At 31.3% G+C, this 15,067-nt stretch overlaps 2 protein-coding genes, 1 long non-coding RNA gene and 2 other non-coding genes across 11 annotated transcripts; 1 reads left to right on the forward strand and 4 right to left on the reverse strand.

Moving 5' to 3' along the window:
* The first annotated feature begins 4,914 nt into the window (after positions 1-4,914).
* Positions 4,915-6,474, forward strand: LOC123229262 (transport and Golgi organization 2 homolog). The gene is made up of 5 exons (XM_044654925.1): positions 4,915-5,280; positions 5,390-5,573; positions 5,648-5,854; positions 5,929-6,120; positions 6,200-6,474. Exons 1-5 carry the CDS (start codon positions 5,198-5,200, stop codon positions 6,332-6,334), a joined length of 801 nt encoding a protein of 266 aa, XP_044510860.1. The 5' UTR covers positions 4,915-5,197; the 3' UTR covers positions 6,335-6,474.
* A 1,026-nt stretch (positions 6,475-7,500) lies between these two features.
* Positions 7,501-9,560, reverse strand: LOC123229263 (pentatricopeptide repeat-containing protein At2g01860). Its single transcript, XM_044654926.1, has one exon. It carries the CDS (start codon positions 9,205-9,207, stop codon positions 7,657-7,659), a length of 1,551 nt encoding a protein of 516 aa, XP_044510861.1. The 5' UTR covers positions 9,208-9,560; the 3' UTR covers positions 7,501-7,656.
* Positions 9,561-9,808: 248 nt separating this feature from the next.
* On the reverse strand, positions 9,809-13,508 carry LOC123229264. Of its 7 annotated transcripts, none has more exons than XR_006504835.1 (5): positions 12,869-13,508; positions 12,241-12,286; positions 10,657-11,571; positions 10,438-10,547; positions 9,809-10,337 (listed from the first exon to the last, which is right to left on the reverse strand). It is a non-coding gene; the product is annotated as an uncharacterized LOC123229264 (long non-coding RNA). The 7 variants fall into 7 exon arrangements; XR_006504834.1 differs by having other exon boundaries at positions 12,236-12,286; XR_006504836.1 differs by lacking the exon at positions 12,241-12,286 and having other exon boundaries at positions 12,869-13,507.
* Positions 11,288-11,351, reverse strand: LOC123230238. Its single transcript, XR_006505050.1, has one exon. It is a non-coding gene; the product is annotated as a small nucleolar RNA snoR101 (small nucleolar RNA).
* LOC123230239 lies at positions 11,535-11,598 on the reverse strand. The gene has a single exon (XR_006505051.1). It is a non-coding gene; the product is annotated as a small nucleolar RNA snoR101 (small nucleolar RNA).
* Positions 13,509-15,067: the final 1,559 nt, after the last annotated feature.

Raw genomic sequence — 15,067 nt, forward strand, 5'->3', positions numbered from 1 at the left:
TTCTTTTCTTGTGCAAACAAAATTTGGAATCTGTATGTATAATAGAGATTTGAATTTGGAAATTAGACGTTATATTTTATTAAACGCAAAACACTTATTTTTAATCATAGTGCATTGGAATCTCAAACTTTTATTTTTAATTTTTAAAAATTTAAATGTTTACTCATAAATAATTTTTTATTAAAAATTTAAAATAGATTTACAAGTAAAAATTTATTATTTAATAAAAATTTTAAATTTTATTATTTTTCCTCTTCAAATTTAAAAATCTCATAATTATTCTTAATTCAAAATTTGAAAAATGGCATATACCCTTTTATGAGATTTTTTAATTTGAGGAGATAAATAATAAAACTTAAATATTTTACTAAATAAATCTTTAATCATAATTAAGATTTTTAACAAAAATTTCTTATAGGTAAATATTTAGATTTGTAAAAATTAAGTAATTGAAGTTTAAGATTTCATTATATCTTAAATGAGAATAAATCTCTTCACTTATATTATACATTAAAAATATAATTTTTAGTATTATGTATTTCGTCTCCTATTATCTTATTGAATGCATCATTTTAAGAGTAATTATAATAACACAATAAATAATTTTAATAGTTATATTACCATTATAAAATATTATAAATATTTTTTAAAATTATATATATATATATGTAATTAAATTTAAATTAAATTAAATTTAAATTCAATTGAATTTGAATTCCAACTCTGTTAATAAATAATTGAACCTGAACCTGAGCTGGACGAGCTAAAGAAATAGTTGTTCGAACTCACGCTTGTAAGCGAACAAGCTAGACAGCTGGTCGCTCATTGGAACTGCCAGAGAAGAAGAAGAAGAAGGCATTAAGACGGAGAAGAGAAGGCCAAAAGATTGAAGAAGAAGCTGAAACACATTCATTAATTGGAGAAGGGAAAGTCCTTTTTCCTTTTACCAATGTGTATTAACCGGAGGAGAAAAGTCTTCTTTGCTTTGGCCAATGTGCGTGTGAAGCCTTAAGAGGCAAAGAAAAACTTTTCCGCATCATTAATTACACAAGCGGTCTGGCTGGTGAGCCAAACGAGCGGCTCGATTATAAATTTGAATTTATTTATATTGGTATATAAAATTTAGGTTTAAATTCGAACTTGTTTATGTATAATTGGCCTCAAATTTATTCAAACTTAATTTTAATAAATTTAATTTAGTTTAAATTTAAATTTAATTTGAACCTAATTCTAATATACCTATTCCATACAAGTTTGTTCTCGCATTAAAGAATTACACTAGCTCAAGCCTCGCTAAATAGTACAGTGATTTTGATTTTTTGTGCGTGCGAGTTCACAATGTTAAAAGCTCCCTTGGGCCGCGTATGTTGGTGACAAAGCTGTGTTATTTAGTGTCACTAAATCGAATGTGCTAGATAAGGGTTCAATTAATTTTTAACATTAAATAATTTCTCGAGACCATAGATTGATTGGATGTGAGAATATACAATATTTTTAAAATCAAATCAATGATCAAATCAATTGTTTCACTGATTTATGACTTGATCGATTCAATCAATAATTAATTAGTTCAACTTATTGTTAAATTTTAATGAATTGATTTTATTTAAAACTTTGTAAAAAATTAAAATCAATTAGGACACCTTCACTTATAAAGATTAAAACATAACATTTTAAGAAATAACAATTATTTATTTGATTTTAATAAAATAATTAAAATAAAAAAATCTCAATCTCATGATATAGAAAAAAAATATAATTATGAAATTATTACTTATAAAAGACATTTCAATAGATATGAAATACTTTTTTTTTAATTTTATTTTTTTCTTACAAACCTTTAGAAATTCATCTAACCTACTAAAAAATAATCAAATTACTCAAAAATAATTAAAATTTAAAAAATATTCTAAATTTTAGTCAAACTCAGTTTTGACCAGTTCATCCGAATCAATTAATAAACAACTTTTTTATGTTAATCAAATTAAACTTAGAGCCGATTTTTAATTCAACTAGTTGAACTGATCAATGTGATTCAGTTTTAAAATCATTGAGAATATATCTCAATTTTCTTTGCCATTTAAGGAAGTTGTTACATGTTGGGTGAAATGGGTTGAGGAAAAAAAAAAAACCCGATTATTTCCCACTTGAATCTATATCCAAATAATAGTTTGATATATTTAAATTGAAAAATACATTCTCATATGTCAGAAAAAAAGTTAAATATTAAATTTAATGGTTTAAGAGTATTTTAATTTATTTATAAAAATATATAAATATTATAAAATTAATATCATTTACACTTTTAAAATACAAAAAAATTAATTACTCCTATCAACTTTAAAATTTATTATTTAAATCTCTATTTTTAATTAAAAAATAAAGACTCTAACTCTAACTTTAACTAATTTTAGCTGATTACAATTGAAATGATATAATTTTATCAAAAATGCATTAGAATAGTATAATTTTTATCATGATTCCATCAAAATGGTGTAATTTATCAATACGATTTCATTTGAATCACACTTATCCTATTTAATTTTGATAGAATTTTTCACAATTCAAGTGTAATTCTTATTAAAACCGCACTAATTCAATGCGATTGCAACCATCTTAGCCAATGGAAAGTTGTTGACAATTGTTTTAAATTTTAAAATTTTATACAATAGGGGTGGAATTTTATTTAATAAATTTTAAAGATAAAACGGTATTTACTATTAAATAATATTAATTCAAATTTTTAAATAATAAAATTTAATTTTTAAAATTTGTTTATCTTAAAAATTAATTAATTTCATTAAATACGTTTGTTGGAAGTTAGTAGGTGAGAGAATGTCTTGTCAATTTTTGGATGGGAAATAATTATTTTTCAAACAACAAAAAAATAAAAATATCTATATTACCAATGAATACTAATTTATATACTCAACATAATGTGTCACTATATGGATATATATTATTTTAATATTAATTTAAAATTATTCAATCATATAACAACACATCATTGTTATTATATAATTATGTATTTATTATCAATTTAATATTAAAAAAAGGCTAAACCTAAGAAATTGATTAAGAAGTGTGACACTAAATTCAATCTAAATTGAGTTTAAATAACGCTTAATTTTAAATTAACTGAAACTTCTATAAATTAAACTTAAATTTAATATAAAAATAAATTAATTTAAATTTGCTTAAATTTAAATGTTAAAAATTGCGTTGAATTTGACTTAGTTTTATGTCAGATCCAATCATAGTGGAGTGCGCCCTCCCATTCATAATGGCGGAGTGTGCTTGGCTATTACGAGCCTGAAAAAATTGTTATGGCTTTAGAAATTATGGATTTTTGGACGTAGGGAGGAAAATAGATTGTGGAATTTGATACTGTGAACACCGTATGTACCCATATTTATTTTTATATTTAAATAATATATCAAATATATATAATTTTAAATTAATATTAAATTATATAATAATATATCATTAAAATTCCTAATTAGAATAGAAAAAAAAAAAATTCCGTATGAAGAACAAAGCCATAATTTGTATTCCATGGTATTAAAAAACACTATAAAATATCATCCAAAGCTTTAACTAGGTTCACGGAAAAGACTTGATACTATATTAAAATTTCATATTATTTATAATTATTTTATTTTAATAATATGATTAATTTTAGTTATTGTCATATAATATTTGATAATTAAAATCACAATTATAAGTGTAATCTAGATAACACCTAGTTTAGAATTATTTAAATCAAATCTTATCTTTTTTATCATAATTATAGTAATAGATAATGTTATATATATGTATAATATAGATATATAGATAATATATTATTATATGATTAAATATTATTTTATTTTTAATTTTTAATTATTTAATTATATAATCATATATTATTTATATATTTAAATTATATATATTATTAATATATATAAAAAATATTTTATTATACACCTCACCATAAAAATGTGCAGTTTATGGTTATAGTTTTTGAATTTAAGGGCGAAAAATTATTTTTGAAATAGTAATTTAATCAAAAGTAAATAGAGAATGAAGACAGCCGCCATACTGGGCCGAAAAAATATCAAAGTTGAGATAGAAGCGTAGACCTAAGCAAGTGGTTTTTTACCGAATAAAATTAAAAACAAGGAAAATGTAATAAATTAGAATGGCGGCGGCCTCCTGATTTCTTCAAATTATCACATCCAATTGCCACCAAACAAGTCGACTGCCTCCTTTAATTGCCTTAAGTCACACCGCTTAACTCGTTGATTTCCGGTTTTAACATCCACGGCAGCTCTCTCTAGTCACACTCACACCGCTTTTTCCGTGCTAAGTAATAATATAATCCTGGCCCATTGCCAACCTGTCACTTCCACAGGGAATCCGAGACAAGCGAGAAGAAGCCCACCCTCGCATTTGGCACATCTAAATTCGTCCCTCGGCTCAAATTTTTGCTCAATCGGTCAATTCGTGAGCAATTTAGTTATCCATATAATGAAATCATTTATTTTTATTGAAAATAATGTTTACCTTTTATGGTATTATTTATTTTATTCATAATTGTTTTGAGGTATTATATATCAAATCAAATAATATATTATGACTTTAATCTATATTTGAATTGATGAAAACTTAGTTTAATTTGAAAGATTGATAGATTAAAATTTAAAGTCATTAACTCAAATTTATGTATTCAAATTGACTCAAATTTACGTATTCAAATTGACTCAAACTTAATTCATTTACTCTGAGTTACAATTCTAGCGTGGATCAAAATCCATAAACTTGACGTTACAAGCTTAAATTGATTTTTACATGTCTTACCTTTGGTTTCAATGTCCAAGTAGTCAATAATTCTCAAAGATCAATTATCGACTTGGACTAAGAATGAAGATATTTGAAAATCTTCGATCTGGTATAATCAAAAGATAAGTTTAAAATGAATGTAAAGAGATATGCCAGCCAAACCCCTTTTCTGCGTGCGTTAAAGTGGTTGCTTCTTTTGTCACTTGCTTGAATTTTATATATAGGCTTAGCCACCTGCTGTCAGCAGAGAAAAACACATGCGGAAGAAAGCTCGTGCTTATCTCTTCCGCTCTCATTATTTAGTCACCGTTATATTCATCATTCTTGCTTGTAACACTCTACTGTTTCATCCCTGATAAGAAGCCGAGATATCAAAATGTGTATAGCTGCGTTTATTTGGCAAGCTCATCCTCTTTACCCTCTTCTTCTCCTGCAAAACAGAGATGAATATCATCAGAGGCATGCACATGCACTTCTTTTCCTTTGTTATATATTTTGATTGATTGTGTTTTGGGGACTTTCCTTGACTAACCGGTTTGTGTTTTTTATTTTTGTGTGGTTGTTCAAGGCCTACGAAGCCGGTGGGGTGGTGGGATGGAGGTGAAATTTTAGGAGGGAGAGATGAACTTGCTGGAGGGACATGGTTAGCCTGTTCAAGAAAAGGCAGGGTGGCTTTTCTCACCAATGTGTTGGAGCTTCATACCCTTCCTGAGGCGAAGAGCCGAGGAGACTTGCCTGTGCTTTTTTTGGAGGTAAATAATTGTTTTCTTACTACTGTAAGTATTATCATACTCATCAAGTAGTGATTCTGAGAAAACTAATGCAGAGTACAAAGAGTCCGATTGAATTTGCACAGCAACTGGTAACAGAGGTTCATCAATACAATGGGTTTAACCTGATACTGGCTGACATGCTTTCCAAGACTATGGTTTATGTCTCCAATCGACCCAAAGGAGAACCCATTACCATTCAAGAAGTTTGCCCAGGCATTCATGTGCTTTCAAATGCAAAACTTGATTCACCCTGGCACAAGGTTAGACTAAATTCTTTCTTTCTTGCACTATGGCTATATCTACTTCTATAACTTGTAACTAAATTTCCCTGTAGGCTCAGCGTCTGGGGCTGAATTTTAAAGAACTGTTGATTAATTATGGGGACGGTGAATTACCTGTGAAAGAGATGACTGAAAAACTGATGAGGGACTCAATTAAGGCGGATGAAAGCAGGTTACCTGGTATTTGTTCACTTGATTGGGAATATAGTCTAAGTTCTGTGTTCGTTGAAGTAGAGACCCCACTGGTAAGTGTTTTTAACTATGCTTTCTATTTGCTCTCTCATGAATCTCATTTTATTTATGTGGATATTTTATGCTATCCAGGGACGCTATGGCACAAGAAGCACTGTTGCGTTGACAATAGAAGAAAGCGGGCAAGCAAGCTTTTATGAGAAGTATCTTGAAAAGGATACATGGAAGGAGAAAACTGTGAAATACTATATTCCGAAGCTGAAGTAGATTGAGAAAATAAAACATGTGATGGTGCTTAAATATGGAATTAAGCATTCATTTGTTTGTATGACATGCATCAATGTCTCAGTTGATCCTATGGACCAATGAAGATAATGAAATAAAATTTAAAGGGTTGTTTGGTTTCAGTGGTAAAAAAGTTATTTTAATAATCTATATTTTATTACTAAGATTATTTTGTTTGATTTATAAGTAATAAAATATTTTAATAATCTTTTATTATCGATAATCTTCTATTACCAATAGTGATATGAGAGATAATATAAAAGGTAATTTGATTATCACATCTATTTTAGGTAATAAAAGATTATTAAAGTAATCTTAATTTTATTATAGCTATCTCTTTATTTATTAATTTTTTGAAAGTAAAATAATCTAATTTTAAATTAATATAATAAATAACATAAAAAATATTTTAAAATAATTATACGTAAAGATATTTAAGTAAAATAATATACTAGTATTTTCTTATTACTTTTAATCAATTATAATGATTATTTGTATCTATTTATTTTTACTAAATTTTATCAAATATAGTAATAATTTATATTTAATAATTCTTCTAATGTTGATAATAAAATATTCTTCGAACCAAATGCAAAATAGATAATACCTTCTTGTGTTCACCAGAGACTTTAACCTGAGTTACAGCAGGAGAAACACTTCACTCTTTCATTTCTTTCTGATATATTCTGGTTAGGATGAAAAACACCTAAGCATAAGTCTCAGAATGTAGAATTCCCACCGCGCTCACGGCCGGGCTGGCCTGCCAGCGGTAGTGGGAATTCTCCCGTCCCCTGGAAAAAATGCAGTAGACCCCAATATGATAATCAACTGGAATAGACATTGAAGGTTAGTCATTTCAATCTATCAGTAGTCAGAAAGTTTTGCTTCAGGAAACAAAGAAAATCCAAACCAATAAACATGTAAAACATGGATATTTCTTGGTGAAAGATGTTGGGAATTATTGATAAATTGGGATGATGTGGAAATACTAGTAACTAACCCCAGAAGAGAAACTTCATTAATGGTAGAAGAGAAACTTCATTAATGGTATAACTAACAATAATTGTCTTCATTGAAGACCTTTCAAGAAATACAAATAAATGTTGATTGAAGTTCCAGGATGCTAAAAAAACTAGTGCAGTGACAGGTAGTTGAATTTCACTTCACTTTCTTGTTTAAAACGAAAGAATCTAGTTCAGAAATAACATTAACATATATAGATGGGAAAAGTTGGTGTCATGATTAATACACAAACTGTCACACTAAAAAAATACATATTTTAACAACCTATCCTTGTTTCTCTTTCAATTTGCAACAAATCTAGAGGCCATCTGTTCATCAAACTTGAATCCTACTAACCCTGCTTCTCTGCAAACCTCCTTACACTTCGCCAATCTCCCAGAAACCATGTATATTTTAATCATGTCCCGGTATATGTCATATGCTGGGGAGAAACCAGCTTCCTTGAGCTTTGAAAAGTATCTCACAGCCCTCGAGAGATCATTTAAAGCAACAAAAAGCTTTATGACAACTCGATAAGCTGGAAAATCAAAGAGACAATTTGAAGCTTCCATATCCCAAACAACTGTCAATGCTTCCCTGTATTTCTTCTCAGAATAACGGCTGTGAATCAGAGTAGTATACATAACCACACTTGGATCCCTTCCAGATTGTCTGAACCAATGATAGAGACTCTCCACAACATCAAATTTACGTAGCCTTATGCAGACTTTCATGATAGCCGTACAGTCTTGTTGACTTAAATTAAAATCTTCTCTTTGTCCAAGCTCGTCTAGTAAGGTCATGACAAGCATGTATTTATCGGGATTTTTACCAAGTTCTAATATCAGCTTCACATAAATGCTTGAGTCCAGCATTCTTTTGGAATCCTTGGCAGCACACACTAGGTTCCAAGCAAGCCTCAAATTTCCACCTCTAATGAAACCCCTCACCATTGCCTCTAACACACTCCGGCTAGCCAAGCTAGTGAACTTCTCTAAATCGAATGGCACTTTCAATTCACGGTGCCTTGCCAAGACCTCAACTGTTGAAGCCAATACCTTATCATCTGGGAAAAGATGAGGCTGCTTCTGAACCCAACAAAAAGTCTGCAAAGCTCTCTCAGGAAGCCCCATATGACCCAATTCTCTAATTGTTAACGATAACGACCCTTTCCTTAAGAATCTACCACATTTGTCAAGAACTACGGACACATCCTCATTTGAGCTAAGGCCCTTGATCTCCCTAGCTAAATTGATGAGGAAATTTGGGTTCTTGTACACCCGCTCAGATATAGATGCCCGCGAAGAGGTTATCTTCGGACAAGCTAATTTAAAATGCTTCTTTGAAGTGGGAAGCCTAAGTGGCCTTAACTTATGAGGAAGTGGAAGTGGCAGAGGCCTTTCTCTATACAGCATTCCGGGTTTTTGAGGAATTCTTCCCCGAAAAAGAGACGATATAGCTTCAAGCTCTTCTGGTTCCCAAACAGAATCATTCTCTTGTTCTTCATCTTCACTTTCATCTCCTCCTCCTTTATCTTCCTCATCATAATCAAAATATTTCTGAGCTGGGTCACACTCAGCACTTGGTTTCTTCAAAAACAAGTTAATCCCAAAGTCAGGGGGCAGTTTGGTGCGCCGGGGATTGAGAAGATTCTTTGGTACTTTCCTGTGATGAGTTCTTCTTCTTGACTGTGCCATCACAGTTATAGATGGCATCTTGGAATACAGATTGATGGATAAGAACATACAATTCATTCTCGTCAATGGAACTGACCCATAAGCTGAAATTTCATGGGCGTCGCATATTTCCACACGTGGGCTATATCGAATTTGAGCGTTTAACAAGACTTTCATCAAACATTTGGTCTACCCTGTACCACCTCTCTCTCAATGTAGTCTGGCAATTATTGTAAACAAAACAAAGTAAAATATCCTATTTCTGATTTGCCGTTTGTTGCAAGCGACTCGAATTTAGGGTATCTGGGAAAGAGGAGGAACTCAGGGGGCGAAAAAAAAATCCTAATTCTGAGAGGCGGCAAGGAGGCAAGTGAAGACACGGTTTTAAGCGGGATGACTACTTTGCGTCTTAACTTAGAGGAAATAATTTTTCATGTTCTAAGTTAAAATCTATTTCATTGCCTGCAGAGGCGTCGGTGGCCCGCCGCACAAAATTCGGAAGGCCGACAGCCTAACCCAATGTACAAGACAGAACTGAATTGGCGTATTTAATAAAAAATTAAAATTTATATTATAATTATTAATTAATTAATTTTTATTAATTAAGGTTGCTTATACCATCATGGAAACCTCGGGCAAGGTAGGCGAAAAAACTCCTGGAAAATTCTAACAATTCACTGATTACGAGAAGGGACTACTTTTGCTAAACAGTCAAATTAAACTGTACACTGTTAGCATGGCATTAAAGCATCAAAATTGGTACTTTTCAAACAAACACTGACTGGAAAATTATCAAAGAAATTAACAACAGCTGAAATCATCCTCTACATCCCCAGTATAAATAAATGAAGAAAAAAGCCAATATGCTAAAATAGCTCAATCCTATACAAACCATCTATATATATATGTATATATGTATGCATTTATGTGTGTGTGTACATTTCTATATGTATATATCATGCCCACCAACCACAGAGGGATTTCATCAAGAGTCATCAGGAGTACAAATCATCTGCAACAAAAGTTCCTTTCACCCTTTGGCCCTTCCAGCATTCGCAACAAGGAAAGTGTTAAGATTTATAATACACACCAAAGTCGGTGAATAGAATCTGCAGTTCCGCAAAAACTTCCTCTCTCAACTGAAACATTTCCCTCTTTAATTGTCTGTGCATCATCTTAAATAGCATCCCTTATGTTTTTAAGTTTTCTCTCAAACAAATCAGCAATCACAACTATTCCCTTTTGCCTTTCATTGACACTGTAGACTCAGAAGGTCCTCTAGAATTTGCTTCAACAAAAGCTGCAAGCTGACCAGTACCATCATCCATATCGTCTATTCAGTCATCTAAATTAAGAGTGACATCAGTTGAAAAATAAAAACCATTGCTACCACTACCACAACCATACCTTCTAGAACATGAAGGCCAGCATCCTTGTCATATCTTTAGCAAAGCATAACACCAGCATATCATAAGAGTAATGGGTGCGGTCATCCAATTTTTCATTTCAGGTCTCACCTAAAAGAGAGAAGCAAGACGTTTAAACATCAATGCTACATATAACAAGATCTCAAGAATTTCAAAAATATCGGGCAGAGGGGACAGATGAGAAACAAACCAGACTAACCTTTACCAAACCATTGCCACACTACAGGCTTCGCAAATCACATTTCTGGACTCCATGTAAACAATTCACGGCCAAGAAAAGGTCATAGCATTCATATACTTATGTTGCTAAATTTAAATGCATTAAAATAATGGATTAAAAAACAAAGCCAACTGAATTTGAAAGGAGCAAACACAAGTTCAATATGTACCAGTACAATTAAAACTTCAAGGACTAAAAATCCAAAAAAAAAAAAATCACTGTCAGAATGAAGGACAAAATAAATGGGCTAAATCATGCTTTAATTTAGCATGCGGCCTCACATTAAGCGCAAAAGGTTTAACGAAGTAAGAGAAGAAGAGATTTTGTTTTACTCTAAGCCATATACAAAGACTACTTTAAAGGCAAATTGAGGAGAGTCACAATACCTGCTTTACTCCAACTATCTCCACTTCTAAAAGAATTGTATATTTGAGCATTAAAACTCTCCCTAACCTCTTAAGCATTACTCATCCCAACAATAAATCTCCTTTAATTTCATATCTCTTATTCATCCCACAGGACATTTCCGCACTCTATTCACTTGAAGAAATGTAAAAGTAGGATTAAATGCAAGAATTGGACAATATTCCCACAAAAGGTGCAAAAACTGAGCATCAGCACATAAGCTTCTCAACAAGTGAACTTACCTGAAGTTCAGAGATCAAGTGTAAACCATCATGTGCATTAAGTTTGCACCGGCAATAGAAAAGGTAGACGACATATAAGAATAATGATTACAAACAACTTAATTCACTAAGATATTGGCAATCATTTCATTGGCTTCACATAAATGAAAACACCAGAAAGTGACATCAATCTAACCACAGGACATATTCATGCCCAGGGCGCAAAGAAAAAGCATCAGCACACAAGTTTTTCAACAGGTGAACTTACCTGAAGTTCAGAGATCAAGTGTAAGCCATCATGTGCTCAAACTTTGGACCAATAAATAAAACATAGAAATACTATGATTTACACAGACACTTCACCAGGATTTAAGAATATTTATTTCAGCAAAATTGATTAAACAAGTAATGCCACGAAAATGGCAATGTACATTACTACTGTTAGATTAGCTTATCACGTAACATTGAAGGTCCTGCACAAGAAGTATAAAATCTAAACCTATTGTTTCGATCTCAAGTGTAAGATATGAAACTTAAGATCCCATATCAAAAAAAATTGCAGGGTTTACATTGCGTTAGACTTTCCAATCTCATGTGGTAGCCATCATGAGACTGGGATCTTACATTTACAAAAAGTATAAATTTCTAATGTAAGATTTATATGATTTAGACTCTCCGGTCTTCATAGGTTTTTATTATCCACATCTAAACAAAAGTACGCCAGACAAGAATCAACACCTAAAAGAGGCGTCGAACTGGGAAATATAAATAAACCTAAAATCTAAAGAGCAATAAGTGCTATACTTCTCAAATAACAATCCTCAATTTGAAAATTTGTAAAACACTGACACTATTGATAAACCCTAACTATTTTAAACCGAGTAAACCTACATATATCGGATCCAAAAACGAGAAAATAAAAATAAAAATACCTAACTTGATGTGAAGTGGGTCTTTCGAACGGGCATCAAAAGCTGGCAGAGCTGCCATGGTAAAACAAAGGGGTAGAGTCATATAGGGCAAAACCCGGTTTCCATTTAAATGGCCCGGCCCTTTTGTTTTTCAAACAAATGCATATACATAGATTCGTTGTAAACACAATATACGTATAAATGTAAATATACAAATACATATCGGGCCACACCGCTTATAAATTTTGGGTAAGTGTTAACCTTTAAAAGACTTACAAATTTATACGTCTTATCAGAGCTTGTAAATAAAATGGGTCATACCGAGACATCATGGAAAGATTTGTTACACGATATGATATATTTCACACAAAAAAAATTAAAAATAATTATGTAAATTAAAAAACTCACATCAAATCATAAGATTTAAGGTTTCAAGATGCCACCAAGTATTGTAGATAAGTTAAAACCAATTAAAATGATATTATTTGATATGTATTAAAAAATGATATCATTTCAATTGATTTGAAGTGAATTTCTTTAGATTTACAAGTTTAATAAGTCAAACACTCTCAATTTTAAGTTTAAATTCAAATTCAATAATATAAAACTCTATATTTGAGTTCGAATTTCTATAAGTTTTAGAAATGCTAATACCTGATCATCTGGGAAAAGATGAGGCTGCTTCTGAAACCAACAAAAAGTCTGCAAAGCTCTCTCAGGAAGCCCCATTTGACCCAACTCTCTAAAAACAAGTTAACCCCAAAGTCAGGGGGCAGTTTGGTACGCCGGAGATTGAGAAGATTCTTTGGTACTTTCCTGTGATGACTTCTTCTACTTGACTATCCCATCACAGTTATAGATGGCATCTTGGAATACAGATTGATGGATAAGAACATACAATTCATTCTCGTCAATGGAACTGACCCATAAGCTGAAATTTCATGGGCGTCGCATATTTCCACACGTGGGCTATATCGAATTTGAGCTTTTAACAAGACTTTCATCAAACATTTGGTCTACCGTGTACCACCTCTCTCTCAATGTAGTCTGGCAACTATTGTAAACAAAACAAAGAAAAATAAGAATAAATTGCTGGGGTAGACTTACAAGTTTTATGGCTAATGATTTGCCGTTTGTTGCAGGCGACTCGAATTCAGGGTATCTAGGAAAGAGGAGGAACTCAGGGGGCGAAAAAATACCCTATTTCTGAGAGGCGGCAAGGAGGCAAGTGAAGACACGGTTTTAAGCGGGATGACTATTTTGCGTCTTAACATTGAGGAAATGATTTTTCACGTTCTAAGTTAAAATCCATTTTATTGCCTATAGAGGTGTCGGTGGCCCGGCGCACAAAATTCATGAGGCCCATGGTCTAACCCAATGTATAAGACTGAATTGAAGAGGCATATTTAATAAAAAATTAAAACTTATATTGTAATTATTAATTAATTAATTTTTACTAATTATGGCTTCTTGCACCAACATGCAAGGTAAGTGAAAAACTCCTGGAAAATTCTCATAATTCACTGATTACAACAAGGGACTACTTTTGCTAAACAGTCAAATTAAACTGTATACTGTTAGCATGGCATTAAGGATGCGTTTGGTTAAAGATTTTTAAGATTACCTTGATAATCTATCTTTTATTCCTTTGTTTGGTTTGTCAGTAATAAAATATTACAGTAATTTTTTATTACCAATGCTGATGTGACAAGTAATATAGGTGATAATCTGATTACCACTTTTACCTTAGGTATTTAAAGATTATTGGGGTAATCTTGAGTTTATTATAAAAAAATTATTATTTATTAATTTTTTGAGATAAAAATAAATTTATTTTTAATTAATATGACAAATAATATAAAAAATATTTAAAAATAATTACATTCAAAGGTATTTAAGCAAAATAATTTACTAGTAATCTTTTATTACCTTTAACCAAACACAATAATTATTTATACCTATCAAATTTTATCAAACATAGTAATCATTTATACCCAGTAATCTTTTAAGTAATCTATCTTCAAGGTAATTTTTCTATTTTAGTAATCAAACATTACCCAAACCAAACACCCCCTAAAGATCAAAATTGGTACTTCCAAACAAACACTGACTGAAAAATTATCAAAGAATTTAACAACCACTGAAATCATCCTCTTCATCCCCAGTATAAATAAATGAAGAAAAAAACCAATATGCTAAAATAGCTCAATCCTATACAAACCATCTATATATATATATGTATACATGTATGCATTTATCTGTGTGTGTATATATCTATATGTATATATCATGCCCATCAACCACAGAGGGATTTCATCAAGAGTCATCAGGAGTATACACCATCTGCAACAAAAGTTCCTTTCACTCTTTGGCACTTCCGGCATTCGCAACAAGCAAAGTGTTAAGATTTATAATGCACACCAAAGTGGGTGAATAGAATCCGCAGTTCTGCAAAAACTTCCTCTCTCAGCTGAAACATTTCCCTCTCTAATTGCCAGTGCATCATCTTAAATAGCATCCCTTATGTTTTTAAGTTTTCTCTCAAACAAATCAGCTATCACAGTTTTTCCCTTTTGCCTTTCATCGACACTGTAGACTTAGAAGGTCCTCTAGAATTTGCTTCAACAAAAGCTGCAGGCTGACCAGTACCATCATCCATATCGTCTATTCAGTCATCTAATTTAAGAGTGATATCAGTTGAAAAATAAAAACCATTGCTACCACTACCACAGCCATAACTTCTAGAACATGAAGGCCAGCATCCTTGTCATATCTTTATCAAAGCATAACACCAGCATATAAGTTGCGGTCATTCAATTTTTCATTTCAGGTCTCACCTAGAAGAAAAAAGCA

The sequence above is a fragment of the Mangifera indica genome, chromosome 11 (assembly GCF_011075055.1).
Source record: "Mangifera indica cultivar Alphonso chromosome 11, CATAS_Mindica_2.1, whole genome shotgun sequence".
NCBI lineage: Eukaryota > Viridiplantae > Streptophyta > Magnoliopsida > Sapindales > Anacardiaceae > Mangifera > Mangifera indica.

Excerpts from the sequence above, each read along its gene's own strand:
- LOC123229263 (XM_044654926.1), bottom strand. The coding sequence starts at position 9,207 with ATGAAAGTCTTGTTAAACGCTCAAATTCGATATAGCCCACGTGTGGAA.
- LOC123229262 (XM_044654925.1), top strand. The coding sequence starts at position 5,198 with ATGTGTATAGCTGCGTTTATTTGGCAAGCTCATCCTCTTTACCCTCTT. Across the intron at positions 5,574-5,647 it reads TGCCTGTGCTTTTTTTGGAG|AGTACAAAGAGTCCGATTGA; the intron begins GTAAATAATTGT and ends AAACTAATGCAG. Across the intron at positions 6,121-6,199 it reads TTGAAGTAGAGACCCCACTG|GGACGCTATGGCACAAGAAG; the intron begins GTAAGTGTTTTT and ends TATGCTATCCAG.